Source organism: Microcaecilia unicolor, chromosome 9 (genome assembly GCF_901765095.1).
Source record: "Microcaecilia unicolor chromosome 9, aMicUni1.1, whole genome shotgun sequence".
In the NCBI taxonomy this organism is placed as follows: domain Eukaryota; kingdom Metazoa; phylum Chordata; class Amphibia; order Gymnophiona; family Siphonopidae; genus Microcaecilia; species Microcaecilia unicolor.
The window spans coordinates 150,400,449-150,415,543 of NC_044039.1; the positions used below are offsets into that span (position 1 = coordinate 150,400,449).

Here is a 15,095-nt window from a genome sequence, read left to right on the forward strand (position 1 = left end):
GTACATCTGTTGCCAGTCTTGAGAAAGGTCCGTTCAACTGGAGACAGCACCAGTGGCTTACTTTGTTCAGCATCACTTACAATACTGCTAGACTTTCTCATGTTTAGACAGTCACCGGTCTCAGACTCTACTACTACTACTACTTATCATTTCTATTGCGCTACAAGATGTACGCAGCGCTGTACACTTGAACATGAAGAGACAGTCCCTGCTCAATAGAGCTTACAATCTAATTAGGACAGACAAACAGGACAAATAAGACATAAGGGAATTATTAAGGTGGGAATGATAAAATACAGGTACTCTGAGTTCCTGCTTCTGAAAGCTTTACAGTCCAAGAGAATATAAGCACCTGGCGTCTAGCGCATAGTCCTTCTAACACAAAGCCAAGACTACCATCACAATAGATGTTATATGATCACACAAGGCATGAACATCCAGGACTCTGTGGAAAAATCCCTCCCTTTGGAGACAGGGATACCTCCATCCCATCTAGAGGTACTGGGAACTAGATAATTAGCAACAACATAGTAACATAGTAGTTGATGGCAGAAAAAGACCTATACGGTCCATCCAGTCTGCCCAACAAGATAAGCTCATATGTGATACTTTATATGTATACTTGACCTTGATTTGTATCTGCCATTTTCAGGGCACAGACCGTAGAACTCTGCCCAGCACTAGCCCGCCTCCTAACCACCGGTGCTGCCACCCAATCTCTGCTAACCTTCTGAGGATCCATTTCTTCTGAACAGGATTTCTTTATGTTTAACAATACTTCAAGTGCAACACCAACCAGTCTTCGCCATCATGTCTGCCATATTGCAGTTACCAAAACTGATCTCGTCCTCTACAATCACGGCATCGGATCCTTTCCAGCGCATTGACACTGAAAATTGTCCACAACCCACACATGTGTAAATACTAAGAGTCAAAGTTGCTCTTTCTTAGTCTCTTGACTTGACCTAGGTGCTAGTCCCAGATTTTAGAAAATTGTGAAGCTGGCATGTAACTATGAATGCAGTCCAACCAAACTGTCCTTTGCAGCTGCTAGGGCCTATGTTTGTGTGTGTGTGTGTGTGTGTATATATATATATGTATATATATATATATATATATATATATATATATAACAAAGAAAATAAAGCCATACACCATTACTAGTAAGGCAAGCCTTGGCCTATCCCTTTGCTAGGCAGAGGGTAATCTACCTATGCCAGTCACCTGTGACCTAGATGAACCACCGTTGGACACGGAATACTGGGCCTAATGAATCTCATGCTTTTAGGCTCGAATGAGGTATATTTTCAAATAAGGTACACTCCCTTCCTGGGAATCAGTACCATGATATACTCCTGCTACTGCCGTAGTACTCACCAGGTAGACACTGCAGGGAAACAAGTTACTGAGCTTAATCGACTTTAGCTGGACTTACTTCGACAATTCTCATATCTCAGAGGATATCCCCAGGCTCAGCCATGTATATGCTTGTCAGACATGTACATCCTCGATTTCAAAGCCAATCTTCTGGAACTTCTAATTGTTATCTCTAATTTCCATCTCCCTCAAGGCTTATCAGCCTCCACTTTACAGAGAGGGACAAGTGGTCCCATCTCTTATGTCAGCCAGTGTCCTTGTAAAATCACTCACATTGCTCCTTTTGTCACTTTCTGTGCTCCAGACACAAAATAGTCTGGTTGTCTCATTTGCTGCCCACTCTCAAATCCCATTACCTCCAGTAAGTCTCCATGTGCCACCTGGCTGGCTCACCTACTTGCTCAGTATTGCTATCTTCAACAGGGTACAGACACGTTTCAGCTTTTGATACACTGCTGACCAAAATGTCCCTCATTTCTTCTGGGGGATGGCTTCTACAACTATGTAGACATATACATAGATATATGCTTAACTGATTTATTAGTGAGAGGGTCACAAGGAATCTTCTTTGAATTCATATGGTTATCTGATCCCTGCACCTGTGTTAAATTATTTGTGCCAGTGTTTGTGATCACACACACACACACATATATATTTAATACCACGTTTTTACTGTGCACGTTTGTATACTGTTTCTGTATAATCGAGGTTTTCAGTTTTCTATTTGGTTCACCATACACAGACTTTTCAACACTTTAAGAAATTACAACATTTGTAATTTACATGGACTCCTGAGGCAGGCCTCTTCGGCTGAAACAAGATTCGTGTCGAGTCCAGTACTTTTTGTGGAATAAACTTCTAGTGTGAATTCTTTGAGTCCGTTGGTTATTTTTCATCATTTTCGGTGTCTCTGCCGTTTTGTTTGCTTGTTTTGACCTGCGCGAAGGGTTTGGTTTCTTCTGTGCTTGTCGAGCCACGACCAAGCACCATACAGGTGTGGTTAGCTGCACCATTCTGCAATGAGTATGTCTTCTACACTTGCAAGACAAAAGTGGTCCCTTCATCCTACTCTTGGAGATTAGCCTCATACACGTCATCCAAAGACAGAACACTCCATTTCTACCAAGTTCAAGTCATCAGTAAACACAATGTTAGATCAAAGAGGCAAAATTCTCATACCCTCTCTGCCTATGTCTCAAGCCTGCCAAAAACAAAACAAAAATCCCCAGCTTGGTGGTAAGGCTACTGTAAGAAGATTTGTGGTGCAATCAGTAAGTGCCTCCTGCACCCATGACCTGACTTCAAAGCCCACACTGGGATTTCAGTTAGACAGCTGGTCTCACAGCCATGTACCCACTTTCAAGTGGTGAATGAGTAATGACTGCCGAGACTTAGTCAGTTGGTAAAGATGACAGCAAAGCTTCATACTGCTAGAAACCATCACACAAGTGGCTGTCCCTTAAGTCAGCCACAACTTGGTTCTTACATACTGGAGCCTATCTTTATCTTTCCTGATGTGAACACTTTTCCAGAAAGCTGACAGTTCTAATCGAACTACCTTCTCAGCTGATCCCACCCACTTGACTTCTAGATCCCTTTCCTGGTCGGTGACTTCTAGTGTGGAATCCTGCATTATGTAGCTATAGTTTGGGTTCCTCTTTCCCACTTTGCACTTGCTCACATTAATCGTCACCTGCCATTTGGATGCCCAGTCTCCCATTCTCGTAAGGTCCTCTTGTAATTTTTTGCAATCTTCTTGCGATTTAACAACTTTGAATAACTTCGTGTTGTCAGCAAATTTAATTACCTCATTAGTTACTCCCATTTCTAGATCATTTATAAATATGTTAAACATCAGCGGTCCCAGCACAGACCCCTGGGGAACCCCACTATCTACCCTTCTCCATTGAGAGTACTGACCATTTAACCCTACTCTGTTTTCTATCTTTTAACCAATTTTTAATCCACAATAGAATACTACCTTCTATCCCATGACTCTCCAATTTCCTCTGGAGTCTTTCATGAGGTACTTTGTCAAATGCCTTTTGAAAATCCAGATACCCAATATCGACCGGCTCACCTTTAGCCACATGATTGTTCACCCCATGTAATAGATTGGTGAGGCAAGATTTCCCTTCACTAAATCCATGTTGGCTTTGTCTCATTAATCCATTCTTTTGAATATGCTCTGTAATTTTGCTCTTTATAATAATCGCTACCATTTTGCCCAGCACTGACATCAGGCTCACCGGTCTATACTTTCCCAGATCTCCTCTGGAACCTTTTTTTTTTTTAAATTGACATTACATTGGCTACCCTCCAATCTTTCGGTACCATGCTTGATTTTAAAGATAAATTACATATTACTAACAATAGTTCTGCAAGTTCATTTTTTAATTCTGTCTGTACTCTGTGATGAATACCATCTGGTCCAGGCAATTTGCTACTCTTCAATTTGTCAAACTGCGCCTTTACATCCTCCAGGTTTATAGAGATTTGATTCAGTTTCTCTGACTTGTCAGCTTTGAATACCATTCTGGCACCAGTATCTCTCCCAAATCTTCCTCTGTGAAGAGTGAAGCAAAGAATTCATTTAGGGGTCTTTTTACCAAGCTGCAGGAAAAAGGGCCCATGGGTAAAAAGACCCCAGACACACATGGCCATGCGGTAAGAGAACTCTTACCACATGGCCATGTGATGGGTATACCTTACCGCCACCCATTGAGGTGGCGATAAGGGCTCCCGTGCTAACCTGGCAGAAACTGGGCAGTGTGTGGCGATGCCCAATTACCGCCGGGTTACTGCTGTGCAAGCCATTTTCAGGGGTTTTCTTTTCCCTCGGAAATGGCATGCGCTCAGGGTTGGACTATCACCAGTGGCCACATTAGGCCGACAGTAGTCCCGGAAAAGTGAGTGGTAAACCTGCGTTGGGCTTACCGCTACTCTGTAAAAGGGCCTCTTAATCTCTACGCTATGGCTTTGTCTTCCCTGAGTGCCCCTTTTACCCCTCGATCATCTAGCGGTCCAACTGATTCTTTTGCTGGCTTGTTGCTTTTAATATACCTAAAAATTTTACTATATGTTTTTGCCTCCAAAGTCCCTCTTTGCCTTCCTTATCAGCGTCTTGCATTTGACTTGCCATTCCTTATGCTGTTTCTTATTATTTTCAGTCAGATCCTTCTTCCATTTTCTTTTAGCTCTAATAGCTTCCTTCACCTCACTTTTTAACTGTGCCAGCTGTCATTTGCTCTTCCTTCCTCCTTTTTTAATACACAGAATATATTAGGCCTGGGCTTCCAGGATGGTATTTTGAACAGCATCGACGCCTGATGTAAATTTTTGACTTAACCCTCCATTACCCTAGTTACAAAATAAGTACCTGTATATAATATATAAATCATTTTGATTGTAACCACAGAAAGGCTCAAATCCCATCCTCTTTCCCTTCCGATATTTGACAGAGATTATAAACACTACTGAGAAGGATGTCTCTCATTTAATTTGTACACTACTCTGTATATCTGGTAGTGCTATGGAAAAGTTATCTAACACTCAAAAAGCTTTTTTTGTCTGTTTTGTACAGATGGGAAGCACCTTTAGTGACTATACTCAGTATATTCGTGGATCTCTGTGTCTAAAGTCTAACCCCTAGGTGGGGGGAGGGGGGGAGGCCTCTGGCTCTGTTCTCAGAACCCCTCTAGGCTTTACAGTTTCACAGAGCTTTACTGGAGATTCAGAAGTGTCACAAAGATATCCAGAGGACTCCACCAAAATGCAAATGAAAACATTGGCGATTTAAAAGCTCTGTAGAGCTGCGGTGAGCCTGAATGTTAAAAGAAAAGGGAAGCGGTACACTGAAAGTGGAAGTGCTGTCAGCAACAGCCCCTTGGACTGGAAAGGGAAGAGCTCTCTCAGGCTCAGAGCTGCTGAAACTGAATTTATCGAGTGGTTATGTGGTGAAACCCAGCCTGTCAAAAGACACAAGCTCAGAATAAGGAAGTTTAGCGCCTTTGCAGCTTTGTTGCAATCATCCTGCTGCAGCAAGTGCCATGGTTTTACTGTACCGCCTGTAACTCCACAGGTAACGTCGCTTTGAATGCTCCTGTCCTGCCATGCTTTTTTTTCTCCCCTGAGGGCAAAGTTGGGGACCCAGATCAGACCTCCTGCCTGCTCGCCTGATTTACAATGTAGATTGGAGTCTTGCGCTCATTTGTTTGAGCTGTTTGGATTATAAAAGAGCGTTGACTTCCTGAAGTTCATACTTGTGATGCAGGACCTGATGTGAGAGGTAAAAAGAAGAGGCAGAGAGGAAGGACGCAAAGCAAACAATTTTACCTGGCTGCCCCAGGACAAGGAAGCGTGGCAGCATGTCAAACCTTACCCAGGTCCTGACGCCCCCGGAGGTGAAGGAATATCTCTCCAAGGGGGAGCGCTTTATCAAGTGGGACGATGTGAGTACTCCGTTTTTCTTCTACCTTATCTCATGGACTGATTGCACAAACTGCGTGGGTTTAATGTGTGACACACGACAGGCGTAGGGAGTGTTTTTTTTTTTTTTATCACTTCATGTGAGCAACCACCTTGCTTTCCCCTTACGTTATTCTGAGTTAGGATATCATAACATAAGCTTTGCCATACAGGGACAGACTGAAGGTCCATCAAGCCTAGCATCCTGTTTCCAACAGTGGCCAATCCAGGGCAGAAGGACCGGTCAACATCCCAGAACAGCAGAATAGATTTTAGGCTGCTTATCCTGGAAATAAGCAGTGGATTTGCCCAAATCCGTCTTAATGACTTATGGACTTTTCTGTTAGGAAATTAGCTAAACCTTTTTTAAACCCTGCTAAGCTAACTGTGTTTACCACATTCTCTGGCAACCAAGTTTGTTTTAAATTTACTACTTAATAGCTTCATTGCATACCCCCTAGTCCTAGTATTTATGGAAAGAGTAAACATGCAATTCACACCTACCTGTTTGTGTAAGCAGGACTGGTTTATAACCATCAGGTAGACTAGACGATGGCCTAGGGTAGCAGTTTCTGGAAAGTGGGAGGTGTGGTAGCCCTGTTAGTCCACTCTTAAAGGTTATCAATAGAATTCAAACAAAATAAAACATGGAAAAGAAAATAAGATGATACCTTTTTTATTGGACATAATACATTTCTTGATTAGCTTTCGAAGGTTGCCCTTCTTCGTCAGATCAGAAATAAGCAAATGTGGTGGCAGATAGTATATATAAGTGAGACATCCAAGCATTACTTTGACAGTCTGGCAGGGTGGGAGGGTGAGGGTGGGTAGGAGGTATGCATGGGGACATCAAAGCATTTCATTGATGTCAGAATGATTGAATATTTTGACACCCAACAGACAGGACTTAACAAGGATCTGGGTTTTCTAGCCCATTATAAACCATAAAGTTGTATTTCTCTGTTTATCACCCTCCTCTCACCTATCCACACCCATCCTGTTAGAATATCAATGAAATACTTTGATGTCCCCATGCATACCTCCGACCCACCCCCACCCTGCCAGACTGTCAAAGTAATGCTTGGATGTCTCACTTATATATACTATCTGCCACCACATTTGCTTATTTCCGATCTGACAAAGAAGGGCAACCTTCGAAAGCTAATCAAGAAATGTATTAAGTTATGTCCAATAAAAAAGGTATCATCTTATTTTCTTTTCCATGTTTTATTTTGTTTGATTTCTATTGATAAACTGGAAAGTGGGAAAAAGCAGTTGCAGCCAAAGACAGAACAATAGGTCCTGACACCAACAGTCCCACTAACTCATCAACCTGTACTTTTATACATTTATATAAATTGCTACAGGATCATTTTAGGATGGGCGGTCATAACTGTACAGTTTCATTATCAACATCATAGGTGGGAGAGGTGTCCAGGTGCATAACAATTAATTGAAGGGGTACAAGGTACTAAACACCAACTTACTAAACACCATCTCTCCTACTGTCACCCCCCCCCCCCCCCCATCTGTCATATCCTCAACCTCTCTGTCTCCACTGCAACTGTCCCTGACACCTTCAAGCATGCTGTAGTCAGACCACTTCTCAAAAAACCATCACTAGACCCTACCTGTCCTTCCAACTACCGCCCCATCTCCCTCCTACCCTTCCTCTCCAAGATACTTGAACGTGCCGTTCACAGCCGCTGCCTTGATTTTCTCTCCTCTCATGCCATTCTCGATCCGCTTCAATCCGGTTTTTGCCCTCTACACTCGACAGAAACGGCACTCACTAAAGTCTGTAATGACCTGTTCCTTGCCAAATCCAAAGGTCACTACTCCATCCTCATCCTCCTCGACCTATCCGCCGCTTTTGACACTGTCAATCATAATTTACTTCTTGCTGCACTATCCTCATTTGGGTTCCAGGGCTCTGTCCTCTCCTGGTTCTCCTCTCATCTCTCCCACCATACCTTCAGAGTACATTCTCATGGATCTTCCTTCACCCCCATCCCACTCTCTGTTGGAGTTCCTCAGGGATTTGTCCTTGGACCCCTTCTTTTTTCAATCTACACCTCTTCCCTGGGCTCACTGATCTCATCTCATGGTTTCCAATATCATCTTTATGCTGACGACACCCAGCTTTATCTCTCCACACCAGACATCACTGCGGAAGCCCAGGCCAAAGTATCGGCCTGCTTATCCGACATTGCTGCCTGGATGTCCAACTGCCACCTGAAACTGAACATGGCCAAGACCGAGCTCATTGTCTTCCACCCAAACCCACTTCTCCTCTCCCTCCACTCTCTATTTCAGTCGACAACACCCTCATCCTCCCCGTCTCATCTGCCCGCAAGCTAGGAGTCATCTTCGACTCCTCCCTCTCCTTCTCTGCCCATATCCAGCAGACAGCCAAGACCTGTCGATTCTTTCTCTATAACATCAGCAAAATTCGCCCCTTCCTCTCCGAGCACACCACCCGAACTCTCATCCACTCTCTCATCACCTCTCGCCTTGACTACTGCAACCTACTCCTCACTGGCCTCCCACTTAACCATCTATCCCCCCTTCAATCCGTTCAGAACTCTGCTGCCCGTCTTATCTTCTGCCTGGATCGATATACTCATATCACCCCTCTCCTTAAGTCACTTCACTGGCTTCCGATCAGGTACCGCATACAGTTCAAGCTTCTCCTACTAACCTACAAATGCACTCAATCAGCAGCCCCTCATTACCTCTCTACCCTCATCTCCCCTTACGCTCCTACCTGTAACCTCCGCTCACAGGACAAATCCCTCCTCTCAGTACCCTTCTCCACCACCGCCAACTCCAGGCTCCGCCCTTTCTGCCTCGCCTCACCCTATGCTTGGAATAAACTCCCTGAGCCCGTAAGCCAAGCCCCCTCCCTGCCCATCTTCAAATCCTTGCTCAAAGCCCACCTCTTCAATGTCGCTTTCAGCACCTAACCATTGTACCTCTATCCAGGAAATCTAGACTGCCCCCAATTTGATTGACTGCACTTTTTGTCCTTTAGATTGTAAGCTCCTTTGAGCAGGGACTGTCCTTCTTTGTTAAATTGTACAGCGCTGCGTAACCCTGGTAGCGCTTTAGAAATGTTAAATAGTAGTAGTAGTAAGGTAAAGGTTCATCCAGGGTACCTAATATTTTTCCTACACTCTTTGCCGGAGGATGTGGTAACAGTGGTTAGCGTATCTGGGTTTAAAAAAAGGTTTGGACAAATTCCTGGAGGAAAGGTCCGTAGTCTGCTTTTGAGACAGACATGGGAAGCAACTGCTTGCCCTGGGATTTGTAGTATGGAGTGTTGCCACGATTTGGGTTTCTGCCAGGTACTTGTGACCTGGCTTGGCCTCTGTTTGGAAAACAAGATACTGGGCTAGATGGACCATTGGTCTGACCCAGTATGGCTACTATTATGTTGTGTCCTTATGTAACATCCCTTACAGCTCATCTTAGACTGTTTTCACCCACCTTTCTTTTCATGAGCGCAGAACGTTTTCTAATCTTGTTAGGCCTCTTTTCATTTTCCTCTGATCACAACATACCTTTGTGTAATGTTTCCTCTACGGTACATGGGAGTCCGTCGCCTACATTCTAGTCATCCTGAGGTGGTGCAGCAATTTTGCAGTTTCGGGTCCCCATGAATCCCTCAGAACTTACCTGCCCTTCACAACTGAAACCGTGACATTGCTAAGAACATAAGAATAGCCATACTGGGTCAGACCGATGGTCCATCTACATCACTTCCTCCAGTAGAAACGTGGGTGGTGGGTTCCCATTCACCTTGGTGGGAACACTGGTTCTCTCATGCTGCATGTTCTCATAAGGAAAAGGATAGCTCTCTTTCTAACTGCCACCTAACTTCCCTTTTCAGCTAATTGGGATGCCCTCTCAGTTTAAAACATGGTAAAACATTTTAGTGCAGGCTATTCACAAAGCTTTAGCATGTATGTGCAATAAATTTTAATAAAGCACATGTGCGGGAAAAATATATCATGTGATGACATGAATGATCCGTGTGGGAAAATTCAGTGATATAAACATATTTAGCCAGTGTGGTTTTCGCATTACAGGGTGTTTTACTAAGCATCGGTAAGCCCAACACGGGCTTACTACCAGGGGCGTATCTGGACTTCAGTGGTGGGGGGGGGGGCCAGAGCCGAGGTGAGGGGGCACATTTTAGCCCCCCCCCCGGCGCCGGCGACCCTCCCCTGCCACCATTGCCGACACCCCCTGCCGCCGCCAGCACCACCTCCAACAAGTTTGACCCCCCTCTTGACCCGCCCGCCATCCGTCGCCGTCTGTACCTTTGCTGGTGGGGGACCCAACCCCCGCCAGCCAGTCTTCTTCCTGCGTTTGGTTTCTTCTGAGTCTGATGTCCTGCTGCACGTACAACGTGCAGGGCTTTGTTCTGTTTCTGTGAGTCTGATATCCTGCACGTTGTACGTGAAACAGGACGTCAGACTTAGAAGAAACCAAACGCAGGAAGAAGACTTCGGCTGGCGGGGGTTGGGTCCCCCGCCAGCAAAGGTACAGACGGCAACGGCAGGTTGGCGGGGGGGGGGGGGGGTTGAGAGGGGTGTCGGCAGGGGGTTCCAGGGCCAAATTTATGGGGGCCCAGGCCCCCGTGGCCCCATAGCAGCTACGCCCCTGATTACTACTACTTATCATTTCTATAGCGCTACTAGACGTACGCAGCGCTACACACTTGAACATGCCGCTTGCCTTTCCGGAACTACTGCCGGGCTATCGCAGCAGCCCAGTGGTCGTTCCCACCCCAGCGCATGCCATTTCCACTATTTTTGAAGTGCTGGTGTTTACCCAGTGGAAATCGGGCAGTGCCATGCACTGCCTGCCAGGTTAGCACAGGAGCCCTCACTGCTAGCTCAATGAGTGGCAGTAAGTGCTCCCCCCCTGAAAGGGCTTTATGGTAAGTGGTTCACTTACCGTGTGGCCATTTCTTAAAAATAAAAAAAAGTTTTTCCTGAGTATTGTGCCTTGTCCCGTCTTCCTAATTGTGGACTAAATTGGATAATATACATTTTTTTTCTTTTGGCAAATTATAAATGCTCTATTATTCTTTTTTTCTGTAACAAGATTATTCTTGGAAGTGTAGTAATAATCTTTAAAAATAAATAAAAAAAAAAGACAGCCTTTTACCTGCTGTGGTTAAAGGGGGCCTCAGCGCATGTCAGAAACACAAACTGATGCTAACACAGGCCCCCTTTTACTGCAGCTTAGTCAAAAGAGTCCTAAGTGCCAGTATTTGGCTTAATCTGTGCATTTGGCGCTGCTGTCTGTATAGACAGAGGTACTGAATATGCAGGGGGTCAGTTTTACAAAGGTTGCCAAAAGTTAGGTACCAAGATGTGACACCCTATGCGCTCATTCTATAAGAGTATCTGGACACCCAGATTCTGTTACATTTACATGCCATCATTTAGGCGTGCCCTCATACACCATGCCAGTAGCAGGCATGAATGCCCATGCCTAAACGCGGCACTTTGGTATGTAACTTATACAGCCTGATATTCAAAAGTATTTAACCAGCCAGGAACGGCACCTGGCCAGTTAAATACCCTCAAGGTGGCTACCACTGATATACCACTGATAACCGGCTATCTCCCGCTGAATATCCTGGTCAGCAGCTATGTTGAGTGACACATGTAAATAGCAGGTCTGTCTTTGGCCACTAGAACCTAGCCGGTCAGCAGATGTATATCGGCTTAACCAGCTATGTTTGCAGTGCCAAAACAAACCCCCAGAAATACAATGCTGGTGGCCAGATACGGCCCCAGCATTCAATTTCCAGGTTCGCCGGTGACAGCGGGAGTTAGCCAGTCTAACTCCTACTGTCTCAATATCGGGGCCGTAGTATTCTGTAAGTTATGTGTGTAAATGTGGGACCTGCCCATGCACGTCCCCTTTATGCACACTCCCTCACATTTATGTGCTAAGTGAGTTGAGCATTTTTAGTGCACAATTAGCACTTATGTGCGTAACTGTAACATTCTCACACATAAGAGCTAGTATTCTATAACTTCTTCAACAAACTGGAGAAAATGTTTCTTCACGCAACATGTAATTAAACTCTGGAATTTGTTTGCCAAAGAATATGTTAAAAGAGGTTAGCTTAGCAGGGTTTAAAAAATGGTTTGCATAATTTCCCAAAAGAAAAGTCCATAAGTAATTATCAAGATGGACTTGGGAAAATCCACTGCTTATTTCTAGGACAAGCAGCATAAATCTGTTTTACTGTTTTGGAATCTTGCCGACTTGTGACCTGATTTTGGCACTGTTGGAAACAGTATACTGGGCTTGATTGGCCTTCAGTCTGTCCCAGTATGGCAATATATATATTCTTAACTTATTCTTGCAATTGGCACCTGACTTTAGGCAACCTGTTATAGAATGAGGGGGATACTGTGGTGACCATGCTGGCACTATCCATTTAGTTTAAGTCTACTGAATAGCAGGGCCTAACTAAATGTATAACTGAATGTTGCTACTATCTGGATAATTTTTTAAGGCTGCCTCTTTGGCCCACATTCACATGCCATTTGTATAAGTTTTTAAAATATGTGAATAAACAGATTATATGTTTACCAGCTTCCAAGAAATGCAAAATTTACTTTGAATATTGGCTCACATAAGACCAAAATGAAATGATACAACAGGAGCTGGTGATATTGTGAGTTTCCTCCTTTTCTTTTCTTTAATATATGCTTCTCTTTCACTTTCTGTTGCTGAACTTTTTCTTCCTCACTTGTTTATTTCTGTCTTCCAGGAATAGCCAAATGGTCACAGCAGTAGGCTAAGAGGCAGGGCAGCCCTGTTCAAATCCCACAATGGCATCTTGTGGCCTTGGGCAAATCACTTCACTCTCCATTGCCTCAGGTGTAAACTTGCCAATCAATATTCAGAAGGTGACCCATCAATAAATCTAATACTACTAATTTCTATAGCACTACTAGATGTACATAGTGTTGTACATATCATATGCAGGTACTTTCTTTGTCCCTAGGGGACTCACAATCTGTTTTTTTGTACCAGGGGCAATGGAGGGTTAAGTGAGTTGCCCAAGGTCACAAGGAGCTGTAGTGGAAATCGAACCCAGGTCAAAGCCCACTGCACTAACCATTAGGTTATTTTCCTCCACTCCATTCAGGTGGCAGCAGTCAATGTTTTTTAATGTGCTGACTGTCCGTGGCTAAATTAGACCTGTATCGAATGCCAGGCCATGCTGGGCATGGATACTGAATATCTGGGCATGACTAGACTTCTTCTGTTACAAGAAATTCTACCCACTTCTCCAGCAATTAATATGTTGGAAGAAATGAGTTATTTTGGGGAAAATAGCTCGAGAGCAACTCGCTACTGTTTATAATTTAAGAGCAAGCGCTGTATTTATAAGTTTTAGGATATTAATTTCTCCACCAATCACCAAAGGTGATAATTGCAATAAATTAAATATATTAAGTATATATACTCAGAACACAAAGAGACCGTATTTTTAGTTTCAAAAAGATTGATTTAATATACAATTGCACACGAGAGGTAGGTTTTAAAAGAGGAATCTTTTACAGGTAATCTGTGCATAAAATAGAACAAAGTAGCAGCTAGATCAACTTACAAGTCCTTGTTACAAGCATGCTGTGGTCCAGCTGATTGATGAGCACATGGTTAGGACAGGAGGGCTTCTGCCGTGAGTGAATCCGAGTTGCTTGCAGTTGAAGAGAATTTGACTTGCTGGCAGTTGATGAGAATCTGACTCTTGGGGAAACAGCTTTTGCTTTTATACCTTGCAGCTGCAGGAGGGTATGCCATGTGGATCCCTGTTCTGATTTCCTGGTTTCCACACGACCCCTGAGCATTTGCAAAGCATTGTGATATCTTGGTCTGCACACGACCCCTGAGTTGGTCCCATGTCTTATGACATCACGAGACTTACAGTCTGGACTTTGCTGGCAAATGTCTTTTGATGTCCTGTTCAGTCTCTGTGGCAGATACACATTACAAGTCCTTCCTTTCTGCACATGTCTGGAAGCTGATGGGAGGGGCAGGTATACCTTTGACAAGCAAATGTCCTGTTTATGGTTCCCCTGAGTTTCTTTGTTTTATTCAGGTGTCCACCTTAGTCCATCTTTTGTTAGGTGGGAGGGCAGAGGAATAGAGTCAATTTAAAACTTTAAAGCAGTCTTAGTCTTTTGTTTGAGGAATGAGAAAAAACAAGGTGAGGTCCCTGCCACTGCAGCAGTACTTTTGTCTTGTAAATATTCCCCAAAGGGAGAGGGGAGAGGGCTTTTTGGAATGAAAGCCAGTTCTGCTGCATTGTATTTTTAAGAGCTGCACAAATATATTGGTGTATATATATAATCCACCAAATATGCTACATATTTCAGTAATAAACTGATACCATTACACTTCTGGCTGCCGGCATTTATGCGGGGACTGGACAATATTCAGCTCAGACCCACATAAGTGCCAGCTGAATATTGGCCAGTACTAATATAAGGGTATAATTCTAGCCCCCCCCCCCCCCCCCCCCCCCCCGATTCCAATCTCTCCTCTAGGCTTCCCCAAACATGAGGCTGGCCCCTTCCTGGCAATCTGGGCAGAGCCAGCACTTGGTCAGTTAAGTGCTGATATTTAGCACTTAACTGACCAGGTTTACTACATAAATGGGGCCACAGAAAAGTCAGTCCTATGCGATAACCCATAGCTGGTTAAGGGGTCCTTTTACAAAGGCGAACTAGCGTTTTTAGCGTGCACTAAAAATAAGCATGGGCTAAACGCTGGAAATGCCCATATATTCCTATGAGTGTATCTAGCATTTAGCGCGTGCTAATCATTAGCGCATACTAAAAATGCTACCGCGCCTTTGTAAAAGACCCCCTAAGTGCTGAATATCGCACTTAACTGACTGTGTTAGCTGGCTCTGCAAAACTGGATATTCAGTTCCGAAGCCCAGACAGGGCTCAGCATTGAATATTCTGGAATAATGCCAGCATCAGTCAGCAAAACACTGAGCACTGCCGGCTGAATATCGACCCCCATTTACTAATAACTGGGGTTGACAGTAAAATGATATGTCTTTAACAGGAGCTCAATTAGTAAAGCTAAGCAGACAATTTGATACATTTGATACATACTATTTAGATCTTTTATATTCTTTTGCTTTAATAAGGTTTCACAACTCAGTAGATATTGTTTTTTTTAAAATATATTTTTAG

At 43.9% G+C, this 15,095-nt stretch overlaps 1 protein-coding gene across 1 annotated transcript in view; it reads left to right on the plus strand.

Annotated features, from left to right (window-relative positions):
- The first annotated feature begins 5,698 nt into the window (after positions 1-5,698).
- The window catches only part of PLCB2 (phospholipase C beta 2), a 220,748-nt gene continuing 211,351 nt past the window's right edge, over positions 5,699-15,095 (plus strand). Inside the window, exon 1 of the mRNA XM_030215186.1 lies at positions 5,699-5,828. Within this exon, the coding sequence (XP_030071046.1) occupies positions 5,745-5,828 (84 nt within the window). The 5' untranslated portion in view covers positions 5,699-5,744. The remainder of the gene's footprint in view (positions 5,829-15,095) is intronic.